The 16,597-nt window shown below is 56.0% G+C and overlaps 6 protein-coding genes across 6 annotated transcripts; all 6 read right to left on the bottom strand.

The window, feature by feature from the left end:
• Window positions 1–1,552: 1,552 nt before the first annotated feature.
• JKF63_04304 (uncharacterized protein) lies at window positions 1,553–2,233 on the bottom strand (the record flags this gene model as incomplete). Its single annotated transcript, XM_067900290.1, has 1 exon — window positions 1,553–2,233. The coding sequence occupies one exon, from the start codon at window positions 2,231–2,233 to the stop codon at window positions 1,553–1,555; it is 681 nt and encodes a 226-aa protein (XP_067756474.1).
• A 2,259-nt stretch (window positions 2,234–4,492) lies between these two features.
• On the bottom strand, window positions 4,493–5,173 carry JKF63_04303 (uncharacterized protein; the record flags this gene model as incomplete). Its single annotated transcript, XM_067900289.1, has 1 exon — window positions 4,493–5,173. One exon carries the CDS (start codon window positions 5,171–5,173, stop codon window positions 4,493–4,495), a length of 681 nt encoding a protein of 226 aa, XP_067756473.1.
• An 827-nt stretch (window positions 5,174–6,000) lies between these two features.
• On the bottom strand, window positions 6,001–6,399 carry JKF63_04302 (uncharacterized protein; the record flags this gene model as incomplete). Its single annotated transcript, XM_067900288.1, has 1 exon — window positions 6,001–6,399. One exon carries the CDS (start codon window positions 6,397–6,399, stop codon window positions 6,001–6,003), a length of 399 nt encoding a protein of 132 aa, XP_067756472.1.
• A 917-nt stretch (window positions 6,400–7,316) lies between these two features.
• JKF63_04301 (uncharacterized protein) lies at window positions 7,317–8,612 on the bottom strand (the record flags this gene model as incomplete). The annotated part of the gene is made up of 1 exon (XM_067900287.1): window positions 7,317–8,612. One exon carries the CDS (start codon window positions 8,610–8,612, stop codon window positions 7,317–7,319), a length of 1,296 nt encoding a protein of 431 aa, XP_067756471.1.
• Window positions 8,613–9,457: 845 nt separating this feature from the next.
• On the bottom strand, window positions 9,458–10,123 carry JKF63_04300 (uncharacterized protein; the record flags this gene model as incomplete). The annotated part of the gene is made up of 1 exon (XM_067900286.1): window positions 9,458–10,123. The coding sequence occupies one exon, from the start codon at window positions 10,121–10,123 to the stop codon at window positions 9,458–9,460; it is 666 nt and encodes a 221-aa protein (XP_067756470.1).
• A 1,017-nt stretch (window positions 10,124–11,140) lies between these two features.
• JKF63_04299 (uncharacterized protein) lies at window positions 11,141–14,758 on the bottom strand (the record flags this gene model as incomplete). Its single annotated transcript, XM_067900285.1, has 1 exon — window positions 11,141–14,758. One exon carries the CDS (start codon window positions 14,756–14,758, stop codon window positions 11,141–11,143), a length of 3,618 nt encoding a protein of 1,205 aa, XP_067756469.1.
• Window positions 14,759–16,597: the final 1,839 nt, after the last annotated feature.

The raw sequence follows: 16,597 nt of genomic DNA, 5'->3' as shown, positions 1-16,597 counted from the left end.
CACTGGATCTCTTTGCTGTTTTCGTCTACTTCGTTGACGTGACGCGGCGGGGGAGGGGGCAGAGGGGCGCATCCACCCAACACAAAACATAGAAAGAAAGACAACAGTACAAGAAGACAGGGAGACCTTGAAGTAGGGAGCACACATGTGTTGGACGAGGAGGAGGAGGAGGAGGAGTGCGTGAAACTCCATCATCGCGTGTACCGTCTATGCCTCTCAAAGGCAGGAATAAATACGCTCATCATGTGCGTCTGCTGCGCCTCAGGATTAGCCGCGAGACGAAATAGGCTACGCGAGCCGCCGCCATCCATTTATTACGGCGAGTACGCACGCCCTGTGGGTATCGAGCACCCCACACGCACATAAAAACACAAACACATTCACTATACTGCGCAGGGCACATTGTTTAATCAGCCCATGTCATCTGCCCAAAAAGCGTGTAACAGCGATGAAAATATGTGACAAATGGTAAGGTGTGTGAGGACGCATGTAGTTTTGTATGTGAAGTCTGCTGCGTGTCTGTATGCGTATGCACGATAGCCTGGGAGCGTCCTCGCGAAAAAAAGGTGTTAACTCCCTCATAACGCCCAGCACCTCCTTTTCATCGCTTCCGCAACAGTGATGCGGTACAAACAAAACAGTGTACAGGCACACAGACACACACACACACGTCCACCCGCTTGAGAGCCTTGTTGGCGTATGTGTGTGTATATGTGTGTATATATGTGTGTATGTGTGCACACATGTGAGTGTGTATATGTGTGTATATATGTGTGTATGTGTGCACACATGTGAGTGTGTATATGTGTGTATATATGTGTACATGTGTGTACACGTGTGTGTAAAGGGAGAAGGGAAAATATATGCGAAACTGCCGACACCATCCCCACTCACCATGACGAAAACCAAGAGCGCCCATTCGATGGAGAAAAAAAGCGAGAGGATCCTGACGCGAAGCACACAATGTGCAGAGGCTTACTCGCGCGTACTCAAGAATCCGTGACTTTCCTGCAATCACTTCCCTGTTCACGCAAATGAGAAGAGGAGTGTACCAGTTGGGGTAGAGGCAGGGGCATAGAGCGAAGGCACAGAGGTCGACACAAGAAAGGGGGAGGGGATAGACGGGATAAGGAGGGTGGCGGTGTGTTCGTTTTTTTTTATGTGGGTGGGGGGGGGACCCCTGGGCGATACGGAGATATGAAATGAGGGGTGTGTACCCTTTCCCATGGAGGGATAAGGCACCTGCCGCTTCCGCTTCAGATTGCTCTCAGCACCGAGGGAGAGAGACGTCACAACTCCCATGGAAAACACACAATACATTATGTATCACCGCCGAGCATCACTGCCGTCCTCACCTCGCACTGCTCTCCCTCTTCCGCCCCCCCCCCTCCTCCTCCCTCCGTCAACCACACCCGAGCCCACAATTACACACGCCCCTCTCCTTACCTCTGTTTTCATCTGCATGACTCCTTCACCGACCCCTTTATGATGATGGCGGGCGGGGGGGAGGGGGGGGGGAGAGGCACGCGCGCCAGCATCGACGACGCAGTGCTTAGGCGCTCTTGCCTTGTGCGTGACGCTCCTGCGCATCCACACAGGCGATATGATAGAGGCCATCTACCAGCTGCTGTACGTTGACAACTTGTTTCAAGAAGCACGGCACCGCGCACACCATGAAAGCGTACCACATTATATCCCCCAACACCGCAACCCTCGCGTAGTTCGCCCAGGCATAGAGAAAAATATAGGCGAACTCCTGTCCTACACAGAACGCATCCATAACGCTGCGGTTTGAGTAGTACTTGCGCAGCAGCCAGAAGATGCTGTTCGACACATCCTTGTGGCTATCCTTTCGGATGAAGAGGGAGGCGTACATGCGGCAGAAGTGCGACGCCACGTCAAGAAAAACAAGTGTCGCGAGCACAAACGTGTAGCGGTAGGGCATGGGTTGCAGCACGCTGGCAAGCACCACCAGGAATCCCGCTGTCGAGGCGCGATCAGTGAGCATGTCCAGAATTGTGCCAAAGTGCGAGCATTGATCTAAGGCGCGGGCCGCCATGCCGTCAGCCAAATCCAGAACGAAGGAGACCGCGTAGAGCACGAGGCACAGCGCTGGGTAGTCGTGCGCCACCAGGAAGGCGGTAATGGACGCAGCCATGCGGACATAGTCCATGAGGTTCGGCACAAAGTAAAACACCTTCGTGGGTCTTGGGCTTTCTGTCTTTGCGGGCATTTCTAATATGTCAAAGGGGTGGGGAAGCGGTGCTGTGTGTGTGTGTGTGTGTGTGTGTGTCGGGTAGCGTGTGTTTAGGTGTGTATGGGGAAGGGAGAGTCAGAGGACGCACACACAGACGCCACAGCGATACCAATACGCGCACGGGATTAATGCGGCTACTCGGCTGTGCAGCTTAAGAGAAAAGCGGACGGAGATGACCAAAAAGAAAAAAAAACAGCAGAAGGAGCAGCAGCAACAGCAGCAGCAGCAACTCCTACACCGTCGCGAGTGGAAGTCGTGGTCTTAGCTCAGAAGAAGTGTCGCTTCGTTTCGGGTTCCCATGGGGTAGGGGTTGGGGGAGCACTCACAAACAAACGGCGATGACTTCGAGGACTTGTCAAGTACTAACAAGACGATGTGAGTGGAAAGCGGCTGTTAGCTTGCCTTTTCTGAGGGAAGGGGGAGAGGGGGGGAGGGGATAAGGAACGATCAGGTGATAGCGGGCAGAGGAGGCAGACAAGCGCACAAGTAAAGCAGCAAAGGAAAATGCGTTGGATGCCGAAAAGATGCCCCTTTGTGGCAAAAACAACTTCCGTTTGTCTGTCCTTGTCGTCGACGACGTCGTTGTTGTTGCAGTGGATTGTGTGTGGGTGTGGGTGTATTTCAGGCGAGGCTATCGATTTGGGGGGAGGGGGGGGAGGGGGTACGTTGTTCGGGGGGACGCCAACAGTCTTTCACTGGATCTCTTTGCTGTTTTCGTCTACTTCGTTGACGTGACGCGGCGGGGGAGGGGGCAGAGGGGCGCATCCACCCAACACAAAACATAGAAAGAAAGACAACAGTACAAGAAGACAGGGAGACCTTGAAGTAGGGAGCACACATGTGTTGGACGAGGAGGAGGAGGAGGAGTGCGTGAAACTCCATCATCGCGTGTACCGTCTATGCCTCTCAAAGGCAGGAATAAATACGCTCATCATGTGCGTCTGCTGCGCCTCAGGATTAACCGCGAGACGAAACAGGCTACGCGAGCCGCCGCCATCCATTTATTAGGGCGAGTACGCACGCCCTGCGGGTATCGAGCACCCCACACGCACATAAAAACACAAACACATTCACTATACTGCGCAGGGCACATTGTTTAATCAGCCCATGTCATCTGCCCAAAAAGCGTGTAACAGCGATGAAAATATGTGACAAATGGTAAGGTGTGTGAGGACGCATGTAGTTTTGTATGTGAAGTCTGCTGCGTGTCTGTATGCGTATGCACGATAGCCTGGGAGCGTCCTCGCGAAAAAAAGGTGTTAACTCCCTCATAACGCCCAGCACCTCCTTTTCATCGCTTCCGCAACAGTGATGCGGTACAAACAAAACAGTGTACAGGCACACAGACACACACACACACGTCCACCCGCTTGAGAGCCTTGTTGGCGTATGTGTGTGTATATGTGTGTATATATGTGTGTATGTGTGCACACATGTGAGTGTGTATATGTGTGTATATATGTGTGTATGTGTGCACACATGTGAGTGTGTATATGTGTGTATATATGTGTACATGTGTGTACACGTGTGTGTAAAGGGAGAAGGGAAAATATATGCGAAACTGCCGACACCATCCCCACTCACCATGACGAAAACCAAGAGCGCCCATTCGATGGAGAAAAAAAGCGAGAGGATCCTGACGCGAAGCACACAATGTGCAGAGGCTTACTCGCGCGTACTCAAGAATCCGTGACTTTCCTGCAATCACTTCCCTGTTCACGCAAATGAGAAGAGGAGTGTACCAGTTGGGGTAGAGGCAGGGGCATAGAGCGAAGGCACAGAGGTCGACACAAGAAAGGGGGAGGGGATAGACGGGATAAGGAGGGTGGCGGTGTGTTCGTTTTTTTATGTGGGTGGGGGGACCCCTGGGCGATACGGAGATATGAAATGAGGGGTGTGTACCCTTTCCCATGGAGGGATAAGGCACCTGCCGCTTCCGCTTCAGATTGCTCTCAGCACCGAGGGAGAGAGACGTCACAACTCCCATGGAAAACACACAATACATTATGTATCACCGCCGAGCATCACTGCCGTCCTCACCTCGCACTGCTCTCCCTCTTCCGCCCCCCCCTCCTCCTCCCTCCGTCAACCACACCCGAGCCCACAATTACACACGCCCCTCTCCTTACCTCTGTTTTCATCTGCATGACTCCTTCACCGACCCCTTTATGATGATGGCGGGCGGGGGGGAGGGGGGGGGGAGAGGCACGCGCGCCAGCATCGACGACGCAGTGCTTAGGCGCTCTTGCCTTGTGCGTGACGCTCCTGCGCATCCACACAGGCGATATGATAGAGGCCATCTACCAGCTGCTGTACGTTGACAACTTGTTTCAAGAAGCACGGCACCGCGCACACCATGAAAGCGTACCACATTATATCCCCCAACACCGCAACCCTCGCGTAGTTCGCCCAGGCATAGAGAAAAATATAGGCGAACTCCTGTCCTACACAGAACGCACCCATAACGCTGCGGTTTGAGTAGTACTTGCGCAGCAGCCAGAAGATGCTGTTCGACACATCCTTGTGGCTATCCTTTCGGATGAAGAGGGAGGCGTACATGCGGCAGAAGTGCGACGCCACGTCAAGAAAAACAAGTGTCGCGAGCACAAACGTGTAGCGGTACGGCATGGGTTGCAGCACGCCGTCAAGCACCACCAGGAATCCCGCTGTCGAGGCGCGATCGGTGAGCATGTCCAGAATTGCGCCAAAGTGCGAGCATTGATCTAAGGCGCGGGCCGCCATGCCGTCAGCCGCATCCAGAACGAAGGAGACCACGTAGAGCACGAGGCACAGCGCTGGGTAGTCGTGCGCCACCAGGAAGGCGGTAATGGACGCAGCCATGCGGACATAGCCGATGAGGTTCGGCACAAAGTAAAACACCTTCGCGGGTCTTGGGCTTTCTGTCTTTGCGGGCATTTCTAATATGACAAAGGGTGGGGAAGCGGTGCTGTGTGTGTGTGTGTGTGTGTGTGTCGGGTAGCGTGTGTTTAGGTGTGTATGGGGAAGGGGAGGGGGAAGGAAAGGTGTGGTGGCGGCGGTTGTGTGCACGTGTAGAGGCAGGAAAAAAAGACGGAAATGCGAGTCGTGAGCTAAGCGATCGACTGTGAAAGTGAGCTGTGCGGGGATCTGTGACGTGCTGCGCCTGCTGTAAAATACGAATGGTGGAGAGGATGTAGCTGCAGCAGCAGGGGGGGTATACAGCAGAGCGGGAAACGGAGGAAGAGCGCGCGTTCGAGGTCGTGGTGGTGGTGGTCGTCGTGGGAGGGGGCAGAGGTGAGAGGAGAGGGGGGAGAGCTGAAGCGAAATGAGCGACAGCAGCAACACCAAACAACTGAGGAGAGGGAAGAAGGGAAGAAAACGAACAAAAAAGGGGGCGTCCATCTATCCTTTTTCATTCTTCTTCGTGTGCGTGCGTGCCTGTGTGCCAGGGGAGGCAAAGCGTCTGTGCGTATTTGTTTCCGCAGACCTTCGTGTGTGTTTACGCCGATAGTTGTGCCTTCGGGATAACCATGGCGTCGTTGGAATGTACGGTGCCCACCCCCTGAGACACACACACACACAGAGAGGCATGCATATATATATTATATATATATTATATTATGTATATATATATATATATCACCTGCTGGGGTATACGTATATGTATCTACACACATATAATAGTCACAAAACACCGGCGGATTCGGACAAGACTGGAGCATACGCTGAGGCGACACAGTGCACGGGGTCACGCACAGCTCTACTCACGACCATCGGACCCCTGAAAGAAACCCATCTCGTTGAGGGACGGGCGGGTGCTGCTGCTCTTGATTTCTTTCGTTGCGGAGCTCGTCGCGTGCCTCATCAACACTAAACGGACAAGCGCGGTATTTAAGTATTGGATAGCGGAAGTAGACGTTCTCCTTAGCCACCTGCTGTTTTGCCAGGCACCGGTCGCACGTGTTCGAGTCTGCGTCGCTAAAACTGCTGCGCGGCTGGCGCAAACCACAGCCGAAGCACATACCTTTGCAGTCCACACAGACCATTGTGTTGAGCGGACCGTTCTTTTTTAGGAAGTGCTCGGATGGGAGGAGGCGTGTGCACTGACAGCACCGCAGCCGCAGATGCCTCTTCGAGGCCGCCCAAACGGCGGTGCGAAACATCTACGCGCCACCGAGCACACCAATTTTCCTTCCCCCACACCCCCGTGCAGACAAGTGTACGCTGCACACCTGAAGATTGTACAGCTACACGCAAGCAGTCATCATCGACGCATGCACAAATGAATACATGCGCACGAACCCGCCATAAAAGTGCGGCCAAAGGCGGCGCTCGAGATCGTCGTCGTCATGGAAAAGAAAACAAGAAAGGACGAAAAAGAGGAGAGCGATGAAGTGAGCAGCAACACTGACGGCAAATGGAGAGAACACATCATGAAGAAAAAAGAACACGAATGCACAATTTTTCGTTCCTACACACCCCTTTTCTGCCAAGTCCGCACATAGGCCCATCTCCCTCCTTTTCAAAGGAGAGGAGAACACACACACACACCCCTCAAAAAAAAAACACGCGGGGAAAGCGTTGAAGCGGAATGGAACGAAAACAACTGGGCGATGGGAAGACGATCCCAACAGAACCGCCACTCTACATCTCCCCGGTGCTACACTGGAGAGAGAGAGGGGGGGGGGCGTTATGCGCTACACCCTGACACCCTACTTTTTTTTTGCTGTTGCTGCGTCTTTTCCCCCTCCCCTTCAATACTTCGGCTCCCTCAACAGTCATGCCGTTCATTTGAGTGCGCGAGAAGATCAAACCCGAAATTCGTGCCTTTGGTGAAGCGATGATGGCGGTGGTAGCCGTGCGGGGCGGAGGGGAGGAGAGGGAAGTCCGGAAAAAAAAAACAGCTGCGGTAAAGCTGAGCGACCCTTTCGCTGATCCTCTCAGGCCCCTCTTTTTCTGTCTCGTGCCGGCACTCGGGGGGTGAGGGGGCCATACGGCTGGGTCCAGGTACGCGCACTGGGGCCGTCAACACGCACTCTTCCTCTCGCTAAAGCAGTTGAGCCCTCCTGAGCCCAATACACTATTGCATCCTGGCGATGTAATCATAAACGATGACGTCGTCGCCAAAGTGTACCTTCACCTCTGAAAAGACTTCTTCAGCAAACTGATGCAGGTCAGTCACCAGCTCCGTCAACGTCACGCCGTCACCCGACAGAAGACCATTGCGAATCAACTCTTCTGCATAAATCTTACGCAGGCCGCTGTTCTTCGCTATGCCCCTCTCCAAAATACGTGCGTAGAAACGCTCTTTGATCTTTTTCTGTGCGATGTGGCGAATCAATTGCTCATAAGTGCTCATGTGGCCCTTCTGGTACCCGTTCGAGGCGTCGCGCAGACGCACACTGCTCTCGAGCAGAATGGTGGTGGGTGCCTTCGGTTCTGTTGAGACCGCCGCCGAGGACACGGCTTTGCCATCAGAATTGGTGACAAGCGGTGAAGAGGGGACGGCTGATATGTTTTCTTCTCCACCCCACCACCGTCTCTGTGATGAACCCGTGCCTACACGATCTTGGTTGCTGTCAAGCAAGAGCGTGTCCTTTCGGAGAAACCCAACCGATGGGCGAGAGTCCCTGCCGAGGCTGTTCGCGCCATCTACAAAGCGGTACGGCTGCATTTCTGCTTGCGCGTCCACCATGACGAGCGAGTTCGTTTTCTGCAGGTAAAGAAACACGCGGTGCAACAACAGGTTGATGGGCAAGCGGCACTCCACAATGGCCGGCTTCAGGCGAGCAAAGCACACCTCATCCTCTTCTCTACGGCCCTCAACATCCGGGCAGGGTGACGGAACTGCCGCCGGCACTACTTCCACGGTGCGCCGCTCGCGAGTTAGCCTGTTTTCAACGATCGCCATGTCACATGGGAAGTGAAAGAACAAAGAGTTGCGGTGAGGTGACGGATCGGTGGTCAACACGTACGTGGTGGTCGTGAAGTAATAAACGACGTAGAGAAGCGCAACCGAGACAGCAAGAATGTGGATGGTGAGGGACACCTGCACACGCTCCGGGCCCGCTCCGGGGCCAGACACGCGGAAGCGCTCAATGAAGCCAAACCCTTCCCTGCCATAGACAGCCCGCTGTCGACGCTCTTGAAGCAGCGGATTGTGCAGGTGCGGCTGAGGGGAAGCAGGAATGACCACCGCGTGCCCATCCACGGTAGCAAACGTGGAATCGAGTTGTTCAACTCGCGGCTGTGGGGACGAGCAGAAGGACTCAGCGACCGCCCCTCCGGCTGCAAAGGAGGAAGAAGAAACAGCTGAGCCAGCAGTGCGCCGCAGCGTCGCGCCCAGGAGAAGCACCGATCGTCGATGTAGCCGCATGGTTTTCTGTGCGGGAGAGCAAGAAAACGAGAAGATAACGACCTCCAGCGCGTTACATGGAATGCCCACCTACAACAACGGCCACGCAACGCGATGTGGCTATCAAAGAAACACCCAGACGTCTCTCCCGTCTATGTATGTTGGCCGCTGTACTCGCAAAAAACGCGGAGGCGAGGGGGGCAGAGGCCGGGGAGTCACCGCCACTGCAGCGCACACATACACAGACACAGACGCGGGAGAGTGGGGAAAAACCTCTGGAGTGAACGGCCCTGTGTGGTGAAACGGCGGGGGAAGAGTAGAACAAGAGGACAGTTGCAAAAGACGGCACAAGGCACAGGGGAGAGAGTCGACAAGGGTGTGTGAAACATATTTCAATGTGTACATACACGTACACACAGACACACACGCATATATATATATATACATATGTATATATATTAGACACACATACGTACGCTTGGGGGGGGGGGGGCACACATGAGAAGGTGAACACTTTTTTTTTGTTCTTTTTCCTCCAAAGGGTGTGTGTGTATATATCAAGGGAGGAGGAATAGAAAGAAAAAAAAAAGAAGGCTCCTCTTAGCTATTTTCGATCACTGCTGTGGCTGGTGTTGCTCAGGCCCTCCCCTCTCTTCCCAACGAGAGAAGGGGGAGGAGATATACGCAATGCTGCAGGCAAGCGCAGATGCCCAGTTTTCATAACCCCCGCTTTGTGGCTTGAAGCCACATCACATTTTCCATATAGTTGCGGTTATGATGCCTCAAGTAGTGTTGTATAGCGTGGTGCGCCGTGCCATTGGGGAAAGGGGGGGGGGGGGGGGGGGGTTGAGGGCCGCGGAGGACGACTACACGCGGTATCTCGCCCTCGCAGGCTCTTCATCGCCCACCACAACTGGGGCGGGCCTTTGCCTTTTGGCTCCTACCTCCTCGCCGCGAACGAGGTCTTGGAGCCGTGCGAGGTTTTCTCTTTTCTCCTCCAGCTCCGCCTTCGCGTCTCTCACAGCCGCAGCAGAAAGCACGCAAAGCGCCTTTAATTGTCTGTAACATAACTCTCTCATCTTTTCTCGCCGTCCCTCTGAAGAGGAGGTGTCGATGCAATCCGCCGTGCCTCCACTCAGGATCTTTTGCAGTGCTGCGCGACGCTCCTTCCGCAGTGTACGACGAGACTCCTCCTCCTCAGTCGATACCATCTCCACCGGTGCCGCCTCCGTGTTGGGGATGTTTCCTTGAATGGCCAGCTGCTGTGTTGCCTCCGCCGGCGGCGCGTCGGTTGCTTTCCAGACGCAGATCCTTTTCGTGAGGTCTACAAAAGACAAGCCGTGGAAGGTGAGGGCGTTACTGACACTGTTCATGCTTTGAAACACCACAGTGAGACGGCCATCGACGGCGTCCCACGCCTCGATTGCGCCGCACCTCCTTAGCAGCATGTGCATCAGGTCCTCCTGCGAATCTTCTGGACAAGCCGTGATGTACACCGTGCGGTGCAGTTTGCCAACCAAATCGAGCGGCATGTTTCTCGCTCTTCCTTGTTTTTTTTTTCTGTTGTCGAATGAGAGGTGTGTGCTGCTGCTGCTGCTGCCTCTGCCGCTGTTGTGTTTGCTACAAAACAGAGGCAGCGGATGGCGGCAAACACCTGACTCCGAGGCGCTGAGAAGAGCAGCAGAACGTGAGCAGTAAAAATTTAAAAGGTGAAGAGTCGAACCAAGAGAACGCGACAGGGGAGACATGAGCCTGAAGTCGCGCAACATGAAGCAGGTAGTTGAAGCAGAAGAGCAAAATGTGGTCCGCGCACCACATCATGTGGAGGGACGTCAGGAGCAGGGAGACGCTCGGCGGCCAATCCCCCCCCCCTTCCTACGAGAGACTAACGCCGCATGAGGGGGCCTCAGCTGGCCCTGTATTCGCATCAGGTTTTGTTCTCGGCACCACGGCGTCTTGCGTCTCGCCTGCGCTGTGCAAAAAAAAAAAAATAGGGGGAGGAAAGAAGAAAGTTACATGCAACCTCGACTCTCCATCACCACCACCACAAGGGACACACCATGAGAAGAGATCGAGAGCGCCAGACAACACCGTTCCCTCGTGACGAGAACCCTGGCGTTGATAGAGCGTCCGTGTCGCGGTACGCGAAGCTGCAAGCAGGGGGTAGGAGCCAGCGAGACATGAGGGAGGTAAAGGACAGCTTAACCTCTGAAATGGGAGTTACCTATCCGTTCGGAAGAGACTGCCATTCCCGCACCACTCACTCGCCACCTTCGTTGTTTAACCTCTCAAAGGCCAGTGGCGGCGTGCATTTTGTTCCTTTACTTGAACGTCTCCCCTCTTCCCGTAGACTTCTTCGCGCGAAACGATGCGGCAGTAACCTCGGCTGGGTCGGCAGGGGGAGGGGGGAGGGGGGAGGGCTGAGGCGGGCAGCCTCGATAGTCAAGAGGTCCGGCCGGCCCGCCAGCGGCCACCGCTCTGACTGCGAGGTGCCGGCTGGCTGTCGTCAAGAGTGCAGCATGGTCAGTGGACTGATGCCGGGGGTGCGTCTATGGCACGTAAAGGAGACCCCCTCGACGAGTCTCCCCGCGGATAGAAGACGAAAGCGCTGATGAAGCCGTCGATGATGATACCGTCACCTCTGCGCCATCGTTGGCCCACTCTGCGCACACGCCACGTGGGGGACTCGCTGTCAATGTGCTCACGGTAACAGAGCAACCCTGATGGTCTTCGCTGTTCCGACTAACACATCCACGCGAGGTGTCGTCGTCTATACACCCCACCAGAGGCTCGTGCTGTTCATGCCTCCAGCGGTGAGAGAGACGGTGCGGCTGTGGTTGAACAGCGTAGGCATTCTCCGTGTTGGTATCGCCAAAGCCTGAACTCGGCACGACATGAGCGGCAGCGGTGCCAGTGAACGCACACCACGGAGCTGGAGAGGCGCCTAGTGCGGGAGTGGATGGTGGTCGCGTTGTCGAAAGAAAACTGGCCGACGTGTCGCTCAGAGTCCTCGTCGGGCTGACACGGCCGGTGGGCCCAGCAGACCTTGAACTTGCGCCACCCAGTCGGTGACCCAACAACGTCCCTGCCTCCTCGTTGCTCGGGGCACCAGAGTGAGAGGCGGTTGACGGAGCCGCCGAGGACGGTCGTGCTATACTCTGCAGCGAGTGTGTTGGAAGCGCAAAGGACATGAAGGGGGCAAGACAGCTGGCGGACGACAGAGACCCCGTTGAAGCCACCCGATCTGTGGTGTGCCAGGTCCCGCCATCGGTGTGTTTTGAAGCTCGAGCAAGACCGCCAGTGCCGGAGAGAGACGTGGCGCTCGGAGGTGAGGATGCCGTAGTGTAGGAGCAAAGCAAAGCGGCTTCGCCGCAGTGGTGGTCTGCGGTGTCGACCGCGAGCGTAGGAAAGATGGAAATAGGGTCGCCGCAGTGAAGGGCGGTCTTTGTGCCCGTCGACAAAGCAGTCGTCACGGGGCGATGACCTCCGCTGGTGCTCCTGTCGACGTCTGTGTTGGTACGCACGGCAGCGAGCGAGAACGTGCTCAACAAGTCGCGATTCACAGGCTGCGCCTCGGCACCTACGCACGACTCTTTGGAAACGGTCCTTCTCTTCGACGACGCGCGGACAGGTGGCTCGGAAGATTGTGTGCGGCGACTTGCTGCCGCGTCGAGCACGGCGCACACCGGTGCAGTGGCGGCGGCGGTGGCAGCAGTGGCGGCCAAAAACGGGTGTGCCAAAGCCGCTGCTGCGCTGCTGCGTGCCGCCTCATCGACGCACAAGAGCGACCGCACAAATGACATGCCGGTGTGGGAAAGTGAATGGGCCGAGTAGAGGGCGGCGCCGCTGCAGATGAGCCGCTTCGTGCCTGTTGAGGAGACATGGTCGAAGGGGTGGTAACCCCATAACATCTTGAACACGAGGACACCCAAAGCCCACATGTCGGACTTGCACGACCAGCCGTGGCCGCGAACAACCTCTGGCGCTGCGTAGTCCACTGAAAACTTTTGATCAAGTGAGCTCTCCAGCTTGCCGAGCCAACGAGAATGTCCCTCGGGAAGCTGAACAGCGAACGCAAAGTCGCCAAGCTTAACGCCTGTGCTCGTCTCGCCATGGTGGAGAAGCACATTGCGCCCAGTCACAGCACGATGCACAACGCGCCGTTCGTGCAAGTACTCCAGTGCCAGCACCAACTGATAAACAATGGACCGGACCTGAGCCTCGGGCAGGCGCTGTTGCCGCTGGCGATGAAGGTAGCTGGCTAGGTCGCCGCCATCAACGTACTCCAGCGCGGTGTAGCAATGTCGTGCGTCGGTGAAAAACGCATAAAGCTTTACAATGTGCGAGCAGTGCCGCCCTGCCGCCTTCTGGAGTCGCACCCCCCGCTTGAACAAGCGAGCCCCTCCATCGTGGCGCCGTACGCTTTCCTTGTCAAAAACCTTCAACGCAACAACGACCTGGCTGCGCTTCTCCCGCGCCAGGAACGTCTTTCCAGAGTGCCCTTGACCGATGCGGCGTCCGATATCGAAGTTCAGAAGCGACCATGGGGTTGCCACAGCGGCCGGCAAGAGGGAGTGTCGTGGGGGATTCCTGACCTCTCTCTCGGAAGGCGCTGGTGAAGGCGGCCGGTCTATTTGGCGTTTAGTGTTGACCGGCTGAAGAGGTGGCGAAAGCAAAATCGAAAGACCCGGCAAAGCTGCGTCGTCAATGCCATCCGCGTCACCGTTGGGGTGGCGAGGGCACCGACTCCACGGCGATACGCCCGTGATAGAAGAGAGAGTGAGGTCGTCGACCTCATCAGCTTGCGCGTCAGCAGCTGCTCCGGCTGCTTTGTTGAGAGCACAGAGCGAAGGCGCTGGAAGCGTGTCACTACATGGACAACTAGGCGACGAAGCCTCAACCCTGGGATGTTCGGAGCCGGTGCCTCCCCACCTGTTGCCTACCACCGTCACCGTCGCTCGTTCTCGCGTACCCACGCCCTCCTGATCTTTTGTGTCAACGGCGTCGTGTTTGTCATCGGACATCCACTCGTCCTCATCATCGCTCTCCATTAGCGATGCACGAAAAAACCTTGAGAAGCGCAGAGCCTCCTCCGCGTTCAGCGACACCGGCGCCGCCTCCAACAGCGCAGTCGCTCTACCGACGTCCTCGATCATTACTGGGTCAGTCACAGTGGGGTCAGTTGTTCGAACGAGAGAAGCGCACCCTGGCCCCATCCACGTGTGCCTCGGCCTTCCACCAGTGAAAAGGCACTCCTGGACCTCTTGTACCTCCTCATAGGAGAGATCTCGAAGTAGATCCACGGCGAATAGATCTGCTGCCGAGATCGGTGGTGACGGTGTCGCAGTACATGGCGCCTCGGCAGTGTGAAGGGGAGGAGCTCCAGGCGCCTTCGGGGTGCCGATCGGCCTGTCGAACTGCACGTGCTGCTGCTCTCTGTGCTTCTGTTGCGTTCTTTCTTGCTGCCGCTGGAGCTGAGAGTGCCGGTTGCGCGTCGATGGCGAGGGGAACGGCAACGCCGCCAGTGGCGGTGGCTGCACGTCCGGCGAGCAAGCGGTGGAGGACGAAGTAAAGGATGGCTCAGGCTCTTGGAGTGGAGGAGCGGTGGAGAAAAGGGGGGACGGTGGATCTGGACAGACGGAGGAGGGGCAATCGTTGCCTGTCACGAACACCTCCTTCTCCTGCTGAGCCTCACTATGGACCGTGGACACGGATGTTGGAGAGGGGCTGGTGGCAGCGCCGCCGGCGGACGTCCTCGTCAGCCCGCCGCTGCTGCCGCTGGCGCCTCGACTCTGCGTGGTCCCACGGGAACTACAGCTCTGCGCGTTGCCACAGCTCTGAGAAGTTGATTTGGTGCTCTGTCTGAGAGTATCCGCCAGTTTTCCGTCGCACAAATCCTGTACGTTGTCGTCAGCTTGCACGGATATCGGGGGGCTGGCGTGGGGGTCCGGGCTGGGCTCGGTATGGCCAAAGCTGATGTCGGCAGAAGACGACGCGCGGGGTAGAGCGCGGTCGCTCTGAAGAAACAGTTTGGCCTGCCGCAAGGCCTCAAGTGCTTGTGTCTGCCCCGCCGCAGGGGTGGTCCATGAAAGCGCGGCGGCGCGTGAGGGGGAAGACGAGGGCGCTGAGGATGCCGCCCTCTCCGCAGCAACTCTTGCAGAATTCATCTAGCGGTTTTCCCGTGCCTCTTCCCTGGTCGCGTGACGCAAACTATCCTCCCACCCTCCCCCGCTTTCTCTCCTCTTTGTTTCTGTCTCTCGCTTCACGCGACGGGAGGGAGGGGGGAGGGCAGGCGGGAGGGCAGGCGGGCCGCAGAGGTAAGAAGATCTGTGTATGGCCTGGGTGTGATACCCAACGAACGCCAAAACAAAACGGTAGCACGACGGACATGCACCAATAAAAAAAAAGAGTCGTTACGATCTCTCTTTTCCGTTTTTCCTTGCTGGGGGAGGGAGAGAGAAGGGGCTAAAAAAAAAATTTGTCAGCTGTGTATATATTGGGTAATATGTTGTGGTATATGGTTTTGTGTGTGCAAGCTGTCTATGACTTGGTAAACATCGATCTTGGCGATGAGGTGTATGAGTGCGCTTGCATGAATGTGCGTCTATGGTGTGTAGGTGTATGGGTGCAGATACAACACCCCCTCCCTCGCTACTGTGTGTGTATATGTGTGTATGTGTATATGTGTGTGTGTATCGAGACGCATGTCTGTTGAAGCCCTTTTGGAAAATTCCACAACATCCCATGAGAGGAAAAATAAAAGTAAACGCAGTGCGCAAGAAGACAGACGATGCGGCTAAACTCTAGAAAAACGTCAAGTGGAATGAAGGGAGCAGAGGCCCTCACGGCAACGGGGACCACTGCGCCGATGCGAAGAGTACGCACTGCCAAAAACGCACACCAAGGGAAAGGGAGGGAAGTAGCTCAACTGATTGCGGCCTTGTTAGATAACCGCCAGCAAATACACACAAAGCAGTCCCTTTGCTGGTTCGCTGGCTCAAGTTCTCAGATGGTGTGCCATGCCTCCCCCACTCACCCACCCATCCACCCACCGCTCGTGCAGACTTCAAACAGTCTGGATGCTGGAAGAGGCAAAACTCCAATAGGTGGGAAGTAAATCGAGGAGAGGGGAGGGGGGGGCCAGTGGTGCACGGGTTTGACACCAACATATGACAGGCGCAGTGGGATAGTCAAAACGGTGCTCCATCCAAAACACATTTTGCAACACTTCACAGGCACACATGTATCAAACCAAGGCTGAGGTGGTGCGAATCGTGTGGACTACGCCAGCACCGTCTCCAGACGTGCCACCTCACGACGAAAGAAGGGCGATGAGCTTGTGCTCTAGCTGTTTGCGCGCCGGCTGTGGAACGAGGTAGTCCATCTGAAACAGCTACATTTTGGCTAGCCCACGTGCCGCGCACAGGGAGTGGGGTGGGGGGGTGGGGGGGACTACAACTCAGTGCAGCCGAGCAGTAGTCCCATGATCACCTGATTCTCTTTCGTGAAGGCCTGCGGCAGGCAGCTCTAGTTCACCCTGCCATTGACGTGAGCCTCCCGCAGCGGCACCCTTCCATCAGCGTGCTTGACGAACGTATCAGACATTTGTGCAGCGGTGAAGATTGGTGGGGAAAGAGGTCTCCAGATCGTCTCCATGTGGAGAACGAGCTGGGAAGAACGGGCCTCTGTGCGCCACACATAATGAGTCTGTGAGTCTGTGCGCTTGGCAAAGAATGAGGGCGCACGAACACGCGAGCATGCGCGAGTTGTAATGGGGCTGGTCTGCCCTCCCCCCTCTGGCGCACATGACGCAGAGTGTTGCAACAAATTGGTGGGCTACCAGGTGCCCATTTAGAGGAGAGGCTGATGAGAGCGGGAAGTGTGAATGGAGTGAGGCGAAAGAGAACGTGTCTAGAACAGAGTCACTGCTCAAACGAGAAAGGCAGGGTTCAGGCAGCAAGTAAAAGCAAGGCGAGCGGCCAGCTCACAAGACGAGTAAAGCGCGC

The sequence above is a fragment of the Porcisia hertigi genome, chromosome 26 (assembly GCF_017918235.1).
Source record: "Porcisia hertigi strain C119 chromosome 26, whole genome shotgun sequence".
Classification (NCBI taxonomy): Eukaryota; Euglenozoa; class Kinetoplastea; order Trypanosomatida; family Trypanosomatidae; genus Porcisia; species Porcisia hertigi.
The sequence above is the reverse complement of the archived record's forward strand: the minus strand, read 5'-3'. Positions and strand labels throughout refer to the sequence as shown.